This window comes from Rhincodon typus, chromosome 18, assembly GCF_021869965.1.
Source record: "Rhincodon typus isolate 14 chromosome 18, sRhiTyp1.1, whole genome shotgun sequence".
Lineage (NCBI taxonomy): Eukaryota > Metazoa > Chordata > Chondrichthyes > Orectolobiformes > Rhincodontidae > Rhincodon > Rhincodon typus.
In genome coordinates, this window is record NC_063349.1 from 37,401,808 (window position 1) to 37,416,597 (window position 14,790).

Consider the following 14,790-nt stretch of genomic DNA (forward strand, 5'->3'; position numbering starts at 1 on the left):
CTAGGCCCGAAACTTCAGCCTTCCTGCTCCTCTGATGCTGCTTGGCCTGCTGTGTTCATCTAGCTCTACACCTTGTTACCTTGGAAAATAGGCAACAGGCTTAGATAGAGGATCTGGATCAGCACAGGCTTGGAGGGCCGAAGGGCCTGTTCCTGCGCTATAATTTTCTTTGTTCTTTGTTCTTTGAACTGCTCATCTAGTTTGCTCATCTATCTCATCAGTGCACTGATTAAAATTCTGCATGATTACTGCTGTGCCTTTCTGCCAAGCTTGCATTATTATTTCCTTCATACTCCATCCTACTATTAGGGGTGGACTGTATACCACTCCTACATGTAACTTCTTGTTATTACCAAATTTTTTTTCTCTCTACTCAAACTCTTCTACATCTTGGTTTCCTGAATTTGGGTCTTCTCTTTCTATTATGCTAATACCACACCAAACTAACAAAGCCACCTGTTATTCAAATTATTCTACTGAAATAAATTAGAATTCTTCCCGTAAATTGTAAGATCTTATACAAAAAACTGACAAATGTAGTGGTCATTGAACAAATTTAAAAGGTGATATTAATATTCAAATTATAATTTACAACATCAAATAATTATAGGCAGCCTTGTATTAAAATAATTGTTATCCATCGCTCTGGAATTTCATTTTTCTCATAACTTGCAACTTATTATCAGATCTCAATTCCAAACATTTGTAAATACAAATGTGAGTTAATTACATTGTTTTGTGCTAAGAATATCTTGTAATATTTACTAGCTACAGATGCATCTCACTAGGATTTAATTTTTGTGTTTAACTAAACTATTGATTCCAACTGATAGTTCAGTTTGCATAAAAATTCTGGTTTGAATGTAACAAATGATCCTAGACAGGTTGTCTTATTTCTATGTTGAATTCATTGCTATTTTTAGATGCATGAATAATGAAACCATGTATTTGTCAGGATTGCACATAAATCACATCTCAAGGAAATCTGTTGGTACCGTACTATATTGAATATTTACCAACTTTCCTATTACCGCTTTGCTCAGTGATATTTAATGCAAGATTTTTTTATTCTATGGAACAGCACCGAAAGGCACTCCTTGCCACTACACACACACGTGGCGATTCAAATGCCACACCTCTTGGTGTTACACCCAGCTGTAACATCATAGCAGTTTTCTTCATCCAGGATGTCCATTTTTAAGTTTTACCTTGAATTGTTGATAATTTGCAGCCTTCTACAAGGAACTTTGTCAAAGGCCTTCTGGAAGTTTTGGTACACATTGTAAAGTTTTCTTGGGCATGTCACTGCACTGGGTAAATACAGTCGGGTTTTGTCGGGTAAGATTTAACCTTTCTGAACTTCGGCTGATTGCTGATTACAAGACAATATACAAGTAATCCTCATTACTACAGATAATTTACTCAATTATTTTGCTTGTTATTTCAGAAAAATTATTAAGGCTGTAGTTTCCTGCATTAAATTTGTTACAAAGTTTGCAGTACTACCAGTGTTAGCTGGTGCCATCTACAAACTACTCACATCCTGCTTTCCAGATTACTTGCCTTTACCAAGTTGAGTAGAAGTCACATCTCCTGGTTTCCCTTATGCAGTGAGCAATGTAGCAAATAAACAGCATATTTGCAATTATTACACCAACTCAGAAATTGGACAAAATGCAACAAAATTAAATTCATGTAGATGACAGCTGAATATCTCCAATTTCAAGTTAATCATGGGCTGAGGTAAGGAAATACAAAATGATTTCCACAGGCAGAGGAATTCTGGTTCCACAACTGCTCAAGAACTCAAGAAAGGAAATGTGCTGATTTGGACTCCAAAAGGAATCAATGTTTAGCCTTGGATCAAAGGAAACAGCTAAACTTAAATACCAATTGAGGTGCATTTCAAAAATAAAAATGGCACTTTCCTCAAATTCATCAGTATCATGGGAAATAAAATCACCATATTAAATAGTTCTGCAGTACATTTTATATTTCCAATAAACTATCATGAAATTAACGTTATTGCAAATAAATAAGTTTTAATTACAGTATTATTCTAAAAATTACAAAAGCTGATCAACAGCCTCAAAGAAAAGTGATTCTCCAAAAACAAATCCCAAATACAGACTGACACATAAAGATAAAGTTTCATACAGCAGTGGACAATGATTTGGCACTTCAAGTGTAGGTGCACAGAATATACACAAGTCCAGTTACCATTGTGGTGAATGTAGAAATTACAGATTAGAGATAGAATGAAGGCATCAATCACTTTCAGCATCTAGAAAAATTAGATTTTTGATACTTTATTTGTTGCAAACATTGCATTTGAAATCAGCAGTATCACCTCTCAGTCATAATTAACAGATGGAAATACAATAGTTATCTGAGTTACCCTGCTGCTCCACAAGGTTTGCTGCACTGTTATCCAGAAAACAGACAGGTACTGAAACACATGGAGAGATGTAAATATGATGTTGTTGTGTGATAACTATCTATTAAACATAATAGAAAAAGTTGAGGCAGGTCAATTTCAGTCTTAGGTATATTTTTAATGGTGTGATGGTAGGAACACAATAAGAAACAAAAGTAGGTCACTCAGCCCTTCAAGCCTGCTTTGCCATTCAATAAAGTCATGGCTGATCTGATTTTAACCTCAACTCTACATTCCTGCATATCCCCAATAATCTTTCATCCCCTTGGTAGTCAAGACTCTATCTACATCTGCCTTAAAAATACTTAAAGATTCTGTATCCACTACCTTTTGTGGAAGGCTATTTCAAAGGCTCAATCCTCAGAAAAAATGTTTCTCCTCCATTATAAATGGCTGCTCTCACTTAGCTATAGCCCCTAGTCCTAGACTCTCCCTTTGAAACATTTTTTCAACATTTACTCGGTCCAGTCGCCTCAGTATCTTGTATGTTTCAATAAAGTAATCTCTGACTCTTCTAAATACCAGAGAGATACAGGTCTATCCTTTCTTCGTAAGGCAATCCATTCATTCCAGGTATTGGTTTAGTAAACTTTCTCTGACCTGATTCCAATGCACTAACATCCTTCTGTACGAATGGTGACTTGTACTATACGGAGTACTTCAGATGCAGTCTCACCAAAGCCCTGTAGGGCTGAAGCATAACCCCTCTACTCACATTCAATTCCACTTGCATAACATTTTTATTACCTTTCCTGATTTATTGCTGTCCCTGCATACTAACTTTCTGTAATTCATGCACTAGGGCACCCAAATCACCCTGCAACCTCTCAGCATTTAGATAACATTATTTTTATTCTTCCTGCCAAAATGGAAAATTGTATGCTTTCCAACATTGTGACCCATTTGCCAGATCTTTGCCACTCACTAAACCTATCTATATTCCTTTGTAGGCTCCTTATGCCCTCACAGCTCACTTTCCCACCCTTGAGTCAAACTAATTTAAGCTACCATACCTTTGATCCCTTCATCAAAATCATTCATATAAATTGTAAAAGTTAAAGCCTTAGCATCTACACCTCTGGCACCATTCTGTCATCCTGAAAAAAACCCACTTATTCCTACTGCCTGCTTCCTGTTAGCAAGCCAAATTTTTATCCATGCTAATGTTACTGATAAACCATGAGATTTTACTTTCTGCGATAACCTTTGATGTGACACGTTATCCAATCAAACGCTATGGTAGGAAGAACATTGAAAGACAATATAAAATAGTCAATACAAGTCTAAGGGGAATACAGAAGCAGAGGGGCATGTGTATATGTGTACAGATCATTGAAAGTGGCTAGACAGGTAGAGAGTAAATAAATATACAATATCAACTTTATTAATAGAGACAGAATACAGGTGTAAGGAGGTAATGTTGAACTTGTTACACTATAAAACACCTGCTAGACCTCAGCTAGAAAACTGTGTACAGTTCTACATGTTACAGAAAGGTTGTGAACACATTAGAGAGAATGTAAAGTGGTTTACAAGAATGGTTCCAGAGATGAGGAACTTCAGTTATGTAGATAGATTGAAAAGTTGGGGCTGATTTCCTTGGACAGAAGGTTAAGAGGAGATCTGATGGAGGTTTTCCAAATTACAGATAGGGAGAAACTGCTCCTGCTCGTAAAAGGTACAACAAGAGGGCACAGATTTAAAACAACCCACGGAAGAAGCAACAGTGAAGTAAGGAAAAATTTTTTTCACTCAGCAACTTGACAGCTTATTGAATGCACTGCCTGGAAGTATGGTTGGGTAGACTCAACTGAGTTATTCTAAACCGCATTAGACGATTGTTTGGATACAAGCAATGTACAAGGATTTGGGGAGAAAGCAGGAAATTGGCACTCAATAATGAAGCTCATTTCTCAAGCCAGAACGGCATGCTGGGCTGAATGGCCTGCTTCTAGGCCATAACACTTGTGAGATTTAGTGATTAAAGAGTTTTAATTACTTGCAAACAATATATTTACTATAACTTGCACTGATTGCCAATGCCAGGTTTCACACTTCCCCTTTTGATGTTAACTGCTCGAATATTGTTGTCAAATTTTTGTCTGATTACTAAAATAATCAAAAAACCTCCAGTCAATAATCAGTCAAGTTAAGTTTCAAAACCCCTAAATATTTACAACCGTGTACCCACAAACTCGGCAAAAATCACTTAATATTCAAAGAATGGTGATCAGTGTATTTTTTTTTTAAACACGATAATAGACATCACGTTTCCAAACGCAACATCATTTTATTTCTAAACTATGACAAGTACAATGACAGAAACACTCAAATGAACCTATTTAATAAATTCATTTTAATATAACATTAACTACACTTAATGTGTTATCAAGCAGAAACACTCATAACGAAATCTGGAGCAGGATAACTGTTTTAATTTACTTCTCCATTGACCAGGGGTGGTCAGGCATCTACAATAATGAAACTGTCATTCCAATGGATAACAGCTAATTTTGCTGCAATCAATAGGTGAAGAAATTACTTATTCTAATGAATATAATTATATAGTTGTGGCAGCATGGGACACAGAACAGAGGCAAAACTGTACAATTATCACAAGCCTAATTGTTTGTGCAATAGCTCATCAAATCTATAAGTTTCTTCATTTGGTAATTATACCAGCAAGAGGTATACAAAAAGTAGTTTTCAACTACTGTCTTTCACAGAAAAACACAGGCTAACTATGATGGCCAAAGAAAGAATGTGAAAATAATTAAAATCAAAAACTCATGCACCAAAAATACCAAAGAACCATGCGAATGGTTGACCTAACGTGCACGATCACAAACCATCACTGTCAAATCCTTCACGGAGGGTGGTGGGGGTCTGTAATGCACTGCCTGGGAGGTTAGTTGAAGTGGGAAACCTCAAATCTTTAAAACATACTTGGATGAGCACTTGCAGTGTCGTAACATTCAAGGTAATGGGCCTAGTGTAGGCAATAGTATATTTTTGACAGTACAAAGTTGACAGGTCGAAGGGACTTTTCTGTACTCTATGATTCTATATTTCTTTCTTGCCATTAAATTTTCCTCAATTTTCCATCCCATCCCCTTTTAAAACTTTACCTTAGACAACCTAAATTAACATCATTACTTCAGACTGATTCTTCATATAGTTCATTGTTACATAATGATATTCAAATCCACCCACTTTTAAGTTTTGGTCCTTTTGTTAACAAGTTTGAAGAATTACCATTCAATATTTTAATATTTAAATGTTAAAATTCGTTCTCCGAAACACAGAGGTCTTGGAAATATTTACCACATTCAATTCTATGCAGCTTAGCATACTTGACAAAGTATTCAGGGCCTTGAAGAACTCGTTGTTCCCATGGCAGTCATCCTCAGCATTACTAGCCCATAAAAATGATTTCTGGCAACAGCTTCAGTAGTCCACATGCTTAATGTTTCGTTAAGCAATGCACTTTCTTGTTTTTTGAATATTGTTGACAACATCTTGCTAAAAAGGAAAATAACCTTGGGAAGACTGATATGAAGCATAAACATAAAGGGTATAGTTAGAAGGCTTAGGTTCAAGCTCCACCTGCCCAAAGGTGTGTCATAAATGTACATCAAATCAAGTTTGATTAAAATAACTATACAAAGGAATAGTTGGCTACCTTTGTGTTGTTTGTGCATTAAGAAAATACAGCTGCGACACGGATGAACAATAAACAAGGGAATACATCCCTGAAAAATATGAAGCAGTGAACACACTGAATGGGAGTTCTCTAATGAGTAATAACAAGTGTGTGTTATTTATTCGCTGAAATTCTCTAGTTAATATTGTACAACTGAGCCTGGAAATTGCTCTGTTGTTCTAGTCCCATTACTCAGGTCACAATATAAAAATGTTTTTTACCCCAGTTACTAAAATGACCAATTAAATTTCTTGTATCAGGCTTTATTCAGCAAGATCTAATAACTAAGTTTCTTAATAAACACAATTATCAGTTTATCAAAATAAAATGTATTCAGTGAAGATGCAATAATTGGTTAACACATTGTAATGAAGAAGTATAATTGCTTATCCCTCTAAAAATCCCCACATGTACATTCACTCAAGGAAAAAGAGGGAGAGAAAATAAACATTATCTGCAGAGACTGGCTTCCTGAAGAAAAAACACTTTGGCCAATGGGTTATTACTGATGAGCGAGGATAAAGAATGTTCTAGAGTCTGAAACAAAAATGGAAATTGCTGGATCAATTCAGCACATCTGACAGCATCTGCAGGGAGAAAACAGTTAATGTTTTGAACGTGTGACTCTTCAGCTGAAACGATAGCAGCTAGGAAAACCTGGTATTTATGCTGAAGATCTCTTCTCTCTTGTCCAGTGAAAGTTGAAATAAATTCCTTTTCTCACAATCTTGAAAAACATAATTGCTCCAAGTAGTATTAAATATAAAGCAGTTTTATAACAGAATAAAATTGCTATTAACATAGTAAATCAAATGTAAAGTTGCATTTTAACAGAATTTGATTAAATAAAAACCTTGTGCAGGTCATTGGTGAGACCATCTCAGAAATATGGTGTTCTATTTTAGGACTTTAGCATTGGATGCCACTGAAACCTCCATAAACAAGTTTCATACTCCATCTGCCCTATAAGCATAGTGATCTCTTCAGCTGAACTCTAAACCCTCACGATTGTACTTATTGGATATTTGATCTCACCACATATGCAATTGACCTGTCTTCAGTAACAGAAGATCAGATAATTTTCCAGTCCATGACTAAGTTTATAAATTACAACTGACCTTTACTGAATAATCCAAGTGCAGATTTACAGCAACTACATATTTAAATATGTTCATCTGAAATGTTTACTATATTTCAAAATGATTCAAGACTAGCGTGTTAGATTTAAAAAAATCAAATGGGAAAAAGCAGGAAGCTATCAGCAAACAGGCAAATATCCTGAATCTCCTAGATAGCTGACTACCCATTCTAGGTATGTGAGGTATATTCTCTAGCATTTTATGTCTTCAATGGGATTTGACACTGTTGATAAACTATTTGATCTGGACTGTGAGCCAAAACCAGGGGACAAATTTTCAGAATATACAAGTCTCAAAACAGAACTAAAGGGCAAGATTCATAATGTTTACAAATTCTTTCAACTGGTATAACTCATGTCAATAACTGATAAATAATGTCTACGAACTTCATGAAAAAAGGTGCATAAATGTATAGCTAATGATAGGAATAACAACAGACTCAGATATTTGGATCTCTTATTACTAAGCTTAACAGGAGGCATCATTGTTGGAGTGGTGTCACTTGAGATTAATTAGTATAGATGGAGAGATATCCTGCAAGTCTGCTCAAATGAGGTCAAGAATGGTTACGAGAGACTGTCCTTAAGGCGATTAACTGAGTAAGATTCTGAACAACAGCAAGATTCATGGAATGATAGTCATTAGCTTTTGTATACATTATACCATACAGCAAAAACACCACTTAAAAATCTGATAACATTCACTTAAATACTTATTGCTCACGATACAATTTAATTTAAACTGACTGGTTAAAAAAAATTTACTTGTGCAATGTAAAATTAATCTGCATAACTGGGCTTTTATTGTTAAACATACAATTATAAGTATGCAAAATCCCGTATTCTGATCAGCTCCTGATCAGGCTTTTATACTGATCTAAGTAGTATATGTACCTCTGCATGACCAAAGGAAATTGTACAGTGCAGGACTTGCCTTGCATTGTACTGTTCATAGGCTGAGATTGAAACATAAAACTATTTTTTAATGAAGAGTCACCTTCAATATTTTCAATCAATTAGAAATGGCGCACATGTTTTTACACTGTACTGTTGATTAAGGGGACTCTAAAGGATTTAAGTCATCTTTATTAATATTTTTGTGCTAATACTATTGCTGAATTTTAAATAAATGGGAATTTTTTTTTGAAGGGAATAAGGAAAGGTTATGTATATATACAAGTATTTAAAGATGGCAGGATAAGTTGAGAAAATGACCTCTAGGAAAACAGGCAAAGGCCCAGATTTACGTGGAGGAGCAAATTACTGCAAATGCTGGAATGTATACTGAAAACAACAAATGCTCAAGATCGCTGCGGGTTAGGCAGCATCCATCGTGAAAAAGCAAGCTAACATTTCAAGTCTAGATGACTCTTCATCAGAGCTGAAGTGAAGTGTATATTGGGCAGACTGTGCAGGCCATGAAAATGATGGGCTAGGTCCAAACACAAATCCCATCCCAATTTCTAAGAAATCCAATTGCCTGTAGGGAGAGGGTTTGGGGCATGATTCACACAGAAGAGAAACCTGAAATTAGCATTGGGATTTGGACTCAATGTGGAGCTCAAAGAGATCCTATTTTGTCTGCTGCGAAGGTCAAAACACTCATTAAGTGTGGATAAGGGGAGTCTATTTAACTATCATGACCTGAAATTGTTTAAATTCCCAAACTTTTGAAGATCACAAATTAAAAAATATTCTGAAGGTATCAGTAATTATTAAAAACAAATCTGCTGAATTACGTTGTTTCAGGGACTAGTTTGTATAACACCTCTTCTACCAGTTTCAATAGTTGTTTATTAACATTTCCATAAGATTCTTTTATGAATGCATGGCCATTTTCCAAAAAACTATGATGATCTATCAGGGAGTTTGAGTGCACAATTTCATTGACAAGCTAATGAGCAGATTAAATTATTAGCCATCTTTGAGATGGGTTATGAATAGAGGTTTATTTATGCTAGAGATGAAGCACTTAAAATGTTTAAAATACTTTTAATGGGCTTTCATTATCTGTTTTTTTTCAATATATTGCCTGTCACGATATCTGTATTCGAATTTTAGAATTTTATTTTATTTCACTGCTACATGGCTTGAAGTTTACATATGGTGGTTTCTGGGTGAGTTGCCATATATCAGCGTGACATTTAAGGGGTCTTGGGGGGAAAGGATGGGATACAAGCTGAAAGGAGAGCATACACTGTCATGTCGAGTGGGTGGATTGAATAGCCTAAATTGGCAATAAAGTGATGTGGGGGTTATAAGGGGTCATAGGAATGACTACGGGGTCAAAAGGGTGAGGGGGTGCTAGGAATCAGGGCTGAACAGCTTGAAGTTATATAACACCACTGGACCAAAACCTCAGAACTGATGTGGCTGACATACCCCCAGTCTGTTTCACTCAGTCGCCTCAATGACTGCCTGCATTCTCCATCTCACAATAACCAACAGTATGTTGCCTCTCCCAAGTGCAGTTTACAATATTCAGGGGGCTTTTTACCCATGAAACTGGAATTTTTCTGACTTGAGCTACCCACTGTAGTAACAAAAATCAGAATCATAAATGTTATAGCACAGAAGGAGATCATTCAACCCATCATATCTGCACCAGCTCTCCAAATAACATGACTTAGTGCATTCTTCTGCCTTTGCACAGTGTGCCTTCCTATACCCTTTCACATTGATCCATTATGGGTCAACTGAACCTGTTTTCACCACAATTCCAGGCAGTGTATTCCAGTCCCGACCCACTCATTGTGCGCAAAAAGTTTTTGTCTCATTACATTCATTCACTGCCAGATCTGGCTGGGCCACATAAACCACCATTATCTATTGCAGAGTGCAAAGATAAACCACAACTTCTTTGTTCTTCCACAAACAATCTTGTGAAACCCCTCTTTCTTCCACTCTTAACCATGCGTACGTGGAATTTGTGGACTTCCTTGTCGCTGATGTTAAGTGAATCTGCCACTGCCATTCCTTCCCCAGCCCATCAGACGAAACTCCATCAAACGTCCCCCTCCCAAATTTGAATCTGTTTCTAGTTTCTTATCAATTTGCTTCTCCTCCACATACTCTCTCGAAGCTCTTCTTCCCTCAACCCTACTTCCAGTAAATTGTAACCCATCCCAAATTCTTGCCTCATGTTAAGCTGACATTGTTAAATGATTCTCTTTCCTTAAGTTCATCTCCCAAATGCACACACCTCTTCTGGAACTTCATGTTTAAATTCCTCAAATCAATTTTCCCCAGCAGTGTGCCAATATTACTCCTATCAAAGTCACAAATTACATCATGCAGGACTGAGACAAAAGTAAAATATCCCTCATTCTTCTCCACCTCTCTGCAAACTCAGGCATAGTTGACCACAAATCCTTTCCAATGCCTCTCCAAAGTCATCCAGATGGCTGGGTCTGCACTCAACTGCTTTCATTCTTATCTATCTAGTTATAGTCAGAGAATCATTTACAGTGGCTTCTCTTTGAGCTCCTGCATGTTAGGCATCCCAAGATCAATCCTTGGTCCTTGTTTCATCTCTATATGCTGTCTTTTGGCAACATTACACAAAAGCATTGCCAGTTTCCAAATACATCCTGTGACATTTGACTATACTTTATCAACTTGCTCAATTGTTGCATTGTCTCGTCACTAATAGACTGCTTGAATGACATCCAGAATTGGATGAGGAAAAATTTCCTCCCATTAAGTATTAACAAAACTGAATCAATTATGTCCCCACCAAAAATTCTGCTCCTTTGTCATCCTCATCCTTCTTCCTTCCAACTGCCCAAGCTCACAACTTTAACAGCTTCATGCTTGGCACTTAGGGGCTTCTGACCACAGATCACTATGACTGCCTATTTCCACCTCAGTAAAATCATTGGATTCTGACCATACTGCCCCTCCTCTGCTGTTAAGGCCATCATTTATAGAGTCATAGACGTGTAAGGCATGGAAACAGACCCTTCATTCCAACTCCTCCATGCCGACCAGATATTCTAAATTAATCTAGTGCCATCTGCCAGCATTTGCCCATATCTCTTGTGCGTTTGTCACACCTAGTCTTCACTATTCTAATGTACTCTTGACTGGCTTCCTATGTTCTACCCTCTAAATTTGACTCTATCAAAATATCTGCTGCCCACATTCTTAGTTGCACCAAGTACCATTTATCCAAAACCTGTGCTTGGTGACTTGCACCGGCTCTTGGCTAACTGGCACCTTGAAATTATTTTTTTCCCTTTGTTTCTAAATTATTCCATGTCATAATCCCTCCCTCCCTCTTTGATTTCCTTTAAGTCCCATAATGGTCCAACATATCCACATTCCACTAATTCTGGCCTCTTCAAGCTTTGCCAAATTTAATTGCTCCACCATTGATGTCTGCCTTGAGTTGCCTAGGTACCAAAAGCTGGAATACCTTATCCACAAGTCTCCAAATACATCAGGTTCTTCCTTAAAAGCTACCTTTTGAGGAAACTTTTGGTCATTTAATCTAATGTCTATGAAAAGAAACAAAAATCTGTGGATCCAATTGAAACTTTTACTTCACAATGTTCCTGTTGCAGTGCAAAATTCTTTTAACGTGAAGTGTTACATGAACAAGTCATTACTGTTAGTTGTAACTAGTTATGAGCGCCAGGGCTCCCAGTTTGAGACTAATCTAAAATAGCAACTTCAAAGAGCGTGCAAATCAGATGAACTCTTTTCATTTCATTTCTAATTAAAGGCTAGTGGTTATTTGTTCTCGTTCCTGAATTGTTATTTCAAATATGCCCTAATCTGTCTCGTTGATACACGCAGCTAACCTTTGCAACTACACACTCCTCCTTACACGCAACAGGAAGTGTTACATATAACAAGCAGCTCCGCGAAATATTTAATCGCAGCTTAAATATTAAAACCCTGATTTTAACAAGTGAACTTGGCAGGGATATGATTTCGCAGTAGAACTGTCTAGGACGCATTTAGAGAGAAAGCCGATGCCTCCCAGCCCTCTGATTTCATGTCGGTCCCGTTATCAAACAAACCGACTGCAATTATCGCCAAGATAATTTGCTAAAGACTACTCCGTCCTCCATCAGCCGCAATCTCTGCAAGTCCGGTGGGAGGAGAGGAGAAGGGCGAAGAATATATTCCTTTTGATCTGTTTCTTTTCAAGTCTTGCAGAGAGCAAACGGAAATTGCCGTTAAAAGAAAATGTCTTGCGAAATGTAATCTATCAGGGGCTTCTGCGCGTTTAACACATTCAGTAAAAAAAAATTGCTCGCCAGCATCAGTAAATCTCTCTCCAAACCGTCACTGTGGTCCATCAACGCTACAGGGAACATAAATACTGAAAAATAAAGACCAATCACACTTCAAGCCACAAACGCCTTCCAAACTACAATTTTCTTTTGTCACAGATTGAGAAAACACTCGGGAGGATTGTGCAGATAAATTAAGACTCTTCCCTTACCTCTTTCCAGCGTAAGCGGCCGCAGTGTTGTCGCCATATCTGCAGCAGCCTCAGAAAAGGAGGCGGGAGATAGCAGGGAGTGTGAGAAAGGGAGCACTGGCTGGAGTGATGCGGCTCACACTGCAGCCACGAGGGGCTCAGAGAGAGAGAAACAGCGTTCATCAGCCACACACACATCCAACCCCCAATGCACTTCACTCAGGCTGGGCTGTACGAGGCACGTATCATTACTAAGTAGCAATGGAAGTGCGAACGACCTGAGACGCGCTGTTCAGTATCAGCCACTTCCACTGCAACATTACCCGGACGATTAGAAATTTGCAGCAGCAGAGACAAGTTCAGATATTCAACGAAAAGCACAGCTGGCCAGACAGCATCCGAGGAGCAGGAAAGTTCGGCCCGAAACATTGCCTTTCCTCCTCTTCGGATGCTGTCTGACTACGGTGCTTTTCCAGCTCCACATTTACTGACTCTTGCTTCCAGCATCTGCCGTCTTTACGGTCCTCAAGCTCAGATATTCAAATCCGTTTAAAATTTGAAAAGCTTGTGGCAGAATTGCGAGACTGAAGAACTACTAAAATATCTGAAATACTAATTTCCAGACATTACATTTAGTGAATTTACTAAGAGGTCTCCTCACCTTCATCTGCAATAAATAAAGGCAAATGTCTTAATAAAACAAAACGTCTAGTAGGGAAATAAGAAGGAATGACTACCTTCTTAAAGATGGGGGTTTTAAGCATGAGATGTCTACTCAACGCTGAAGAACGCAGACGCCATTCTCCTGGGCCAACCAAGATCCTTATTCAATTGGTTAACGCAGTTCTCCAAGGCAACATCAGCACTTATTTTAATAATTATTATTTAATAATATTGCATCTTGACAACAAATTGGTAGGTCTACCACATATTTGTTTAAAGCTGCACTGCAAATTGCTTAGGCACTTTAATGGGCAGAATCAAACTTTTCTAAACTTAGTTTTCATAAAATATAGGGGCAGAACTTTCAATCATGGCTATGAAAAACAAAATTGCTGGAAAAGCTCAGCGGGTCTGGCAGCATCTGTGAAGAAAAAAAACAGAGTTAACGCTTCGGGTCTGGTGACCCTTCTTCAATGGGACGCTCTGAGGAAGGGTCACCGAACCCGAAACTTTAACTCTGTTTTTCCCTTCACAGATGCTGCCAGATCTGCTGAGCTTTTCCAGCAACTTTGTTTTTGATCCTGATTTACGGCATCCACAGTTCTTTCAGTTTTTATTTCAATCATGGCCAGTATGTCTCTCAGCACTATTCTCCTGCCTTCTCCCTGTAATTGTTCATTCCCTTACTGATCACAAACCTATCAATCTCTGTCCTAAATACACTCATGTATTGACTTATGTTTAAAATCTACCATTTATACACCACCTTTCATGACTGCTGAACATCTCAAAGTGATTTGCTGTGAATGAAGTACTTTTGAACTGTAATTACTGATTGGAAACAGCAGATTTCTGTTTGTCAGGGTTTACTGTGTACATTGTGATAACGACCAGATAACTTACCTTTGTGATGGTCACTAAGGAACAGACATTGGCCTGAACACCATGGATAAGTCCTTGCTCCACAAAATAATGCCATTGTTAAGATATTTGATTTCCATCTAGGAAAGGGCTAGTTTAATGCCAAATCTGAAAGGGGCATGTTCAACAGTGCAGAACTTTCTGGGAATTCACTGGAATGGCAGCCTACATTTTTGTACTCAAGTCCAGGAGTGCAAATTCAAACCACACTTTATCGCTCAATGTAATGCAAGGGGAGGCGATGGCCTATTAGTATTATCGCTGGACTGTTAATCCAAAGACCCAGATAATGTTTTGGGGGCCCAAATCCTACCACGGCAGATGGTGGAATTTGAATTCAATAAATATCTGGAATTAAGAATCTAATGAAGACCATGAATTCATTGTTGATTGTTGGGAAAAACCCATCTGGTTTGCCAACATCCTTTAGGGAAGGAAATTGCCATCCTTACCTGGTCTGGCCTACATGTGACTCCAGATCCACAGCAACAGGG

At 37.7% G+C, this 14,790-nt stretch overlaps 1 protein-coding gene across 4 annotated transcripts in view; it reads right to left on the bottom strand.

Annotated features, from left to right (window-relative positions):
* lin7a (lin-7 homolog A (C. elegans)) overlaps positions 1–12,841 on the bottom strand; it is a 56,768-nt gene extending 43,927 nt beyond the window's left edge. For all 4 annotated transcript variants that reach the window (XM_020517914.2, XM_020517920.2, XM_048607841.1 and 1 more), the window contains exon 1: positions 12,734–12,841. In XM_020517914.2, coding sequence (XP_020373503.1) covers positions 12,734–12,770 — 37 coding nt within the window. In that variant the 5' untranslated portion in view covers positions 12,771–12,841. The remainder of the gene's footprint in view (positions 1–12,733) is intronic.
* Positions 12,842–14,790: the final 1,949 nt, after the last annotated feature.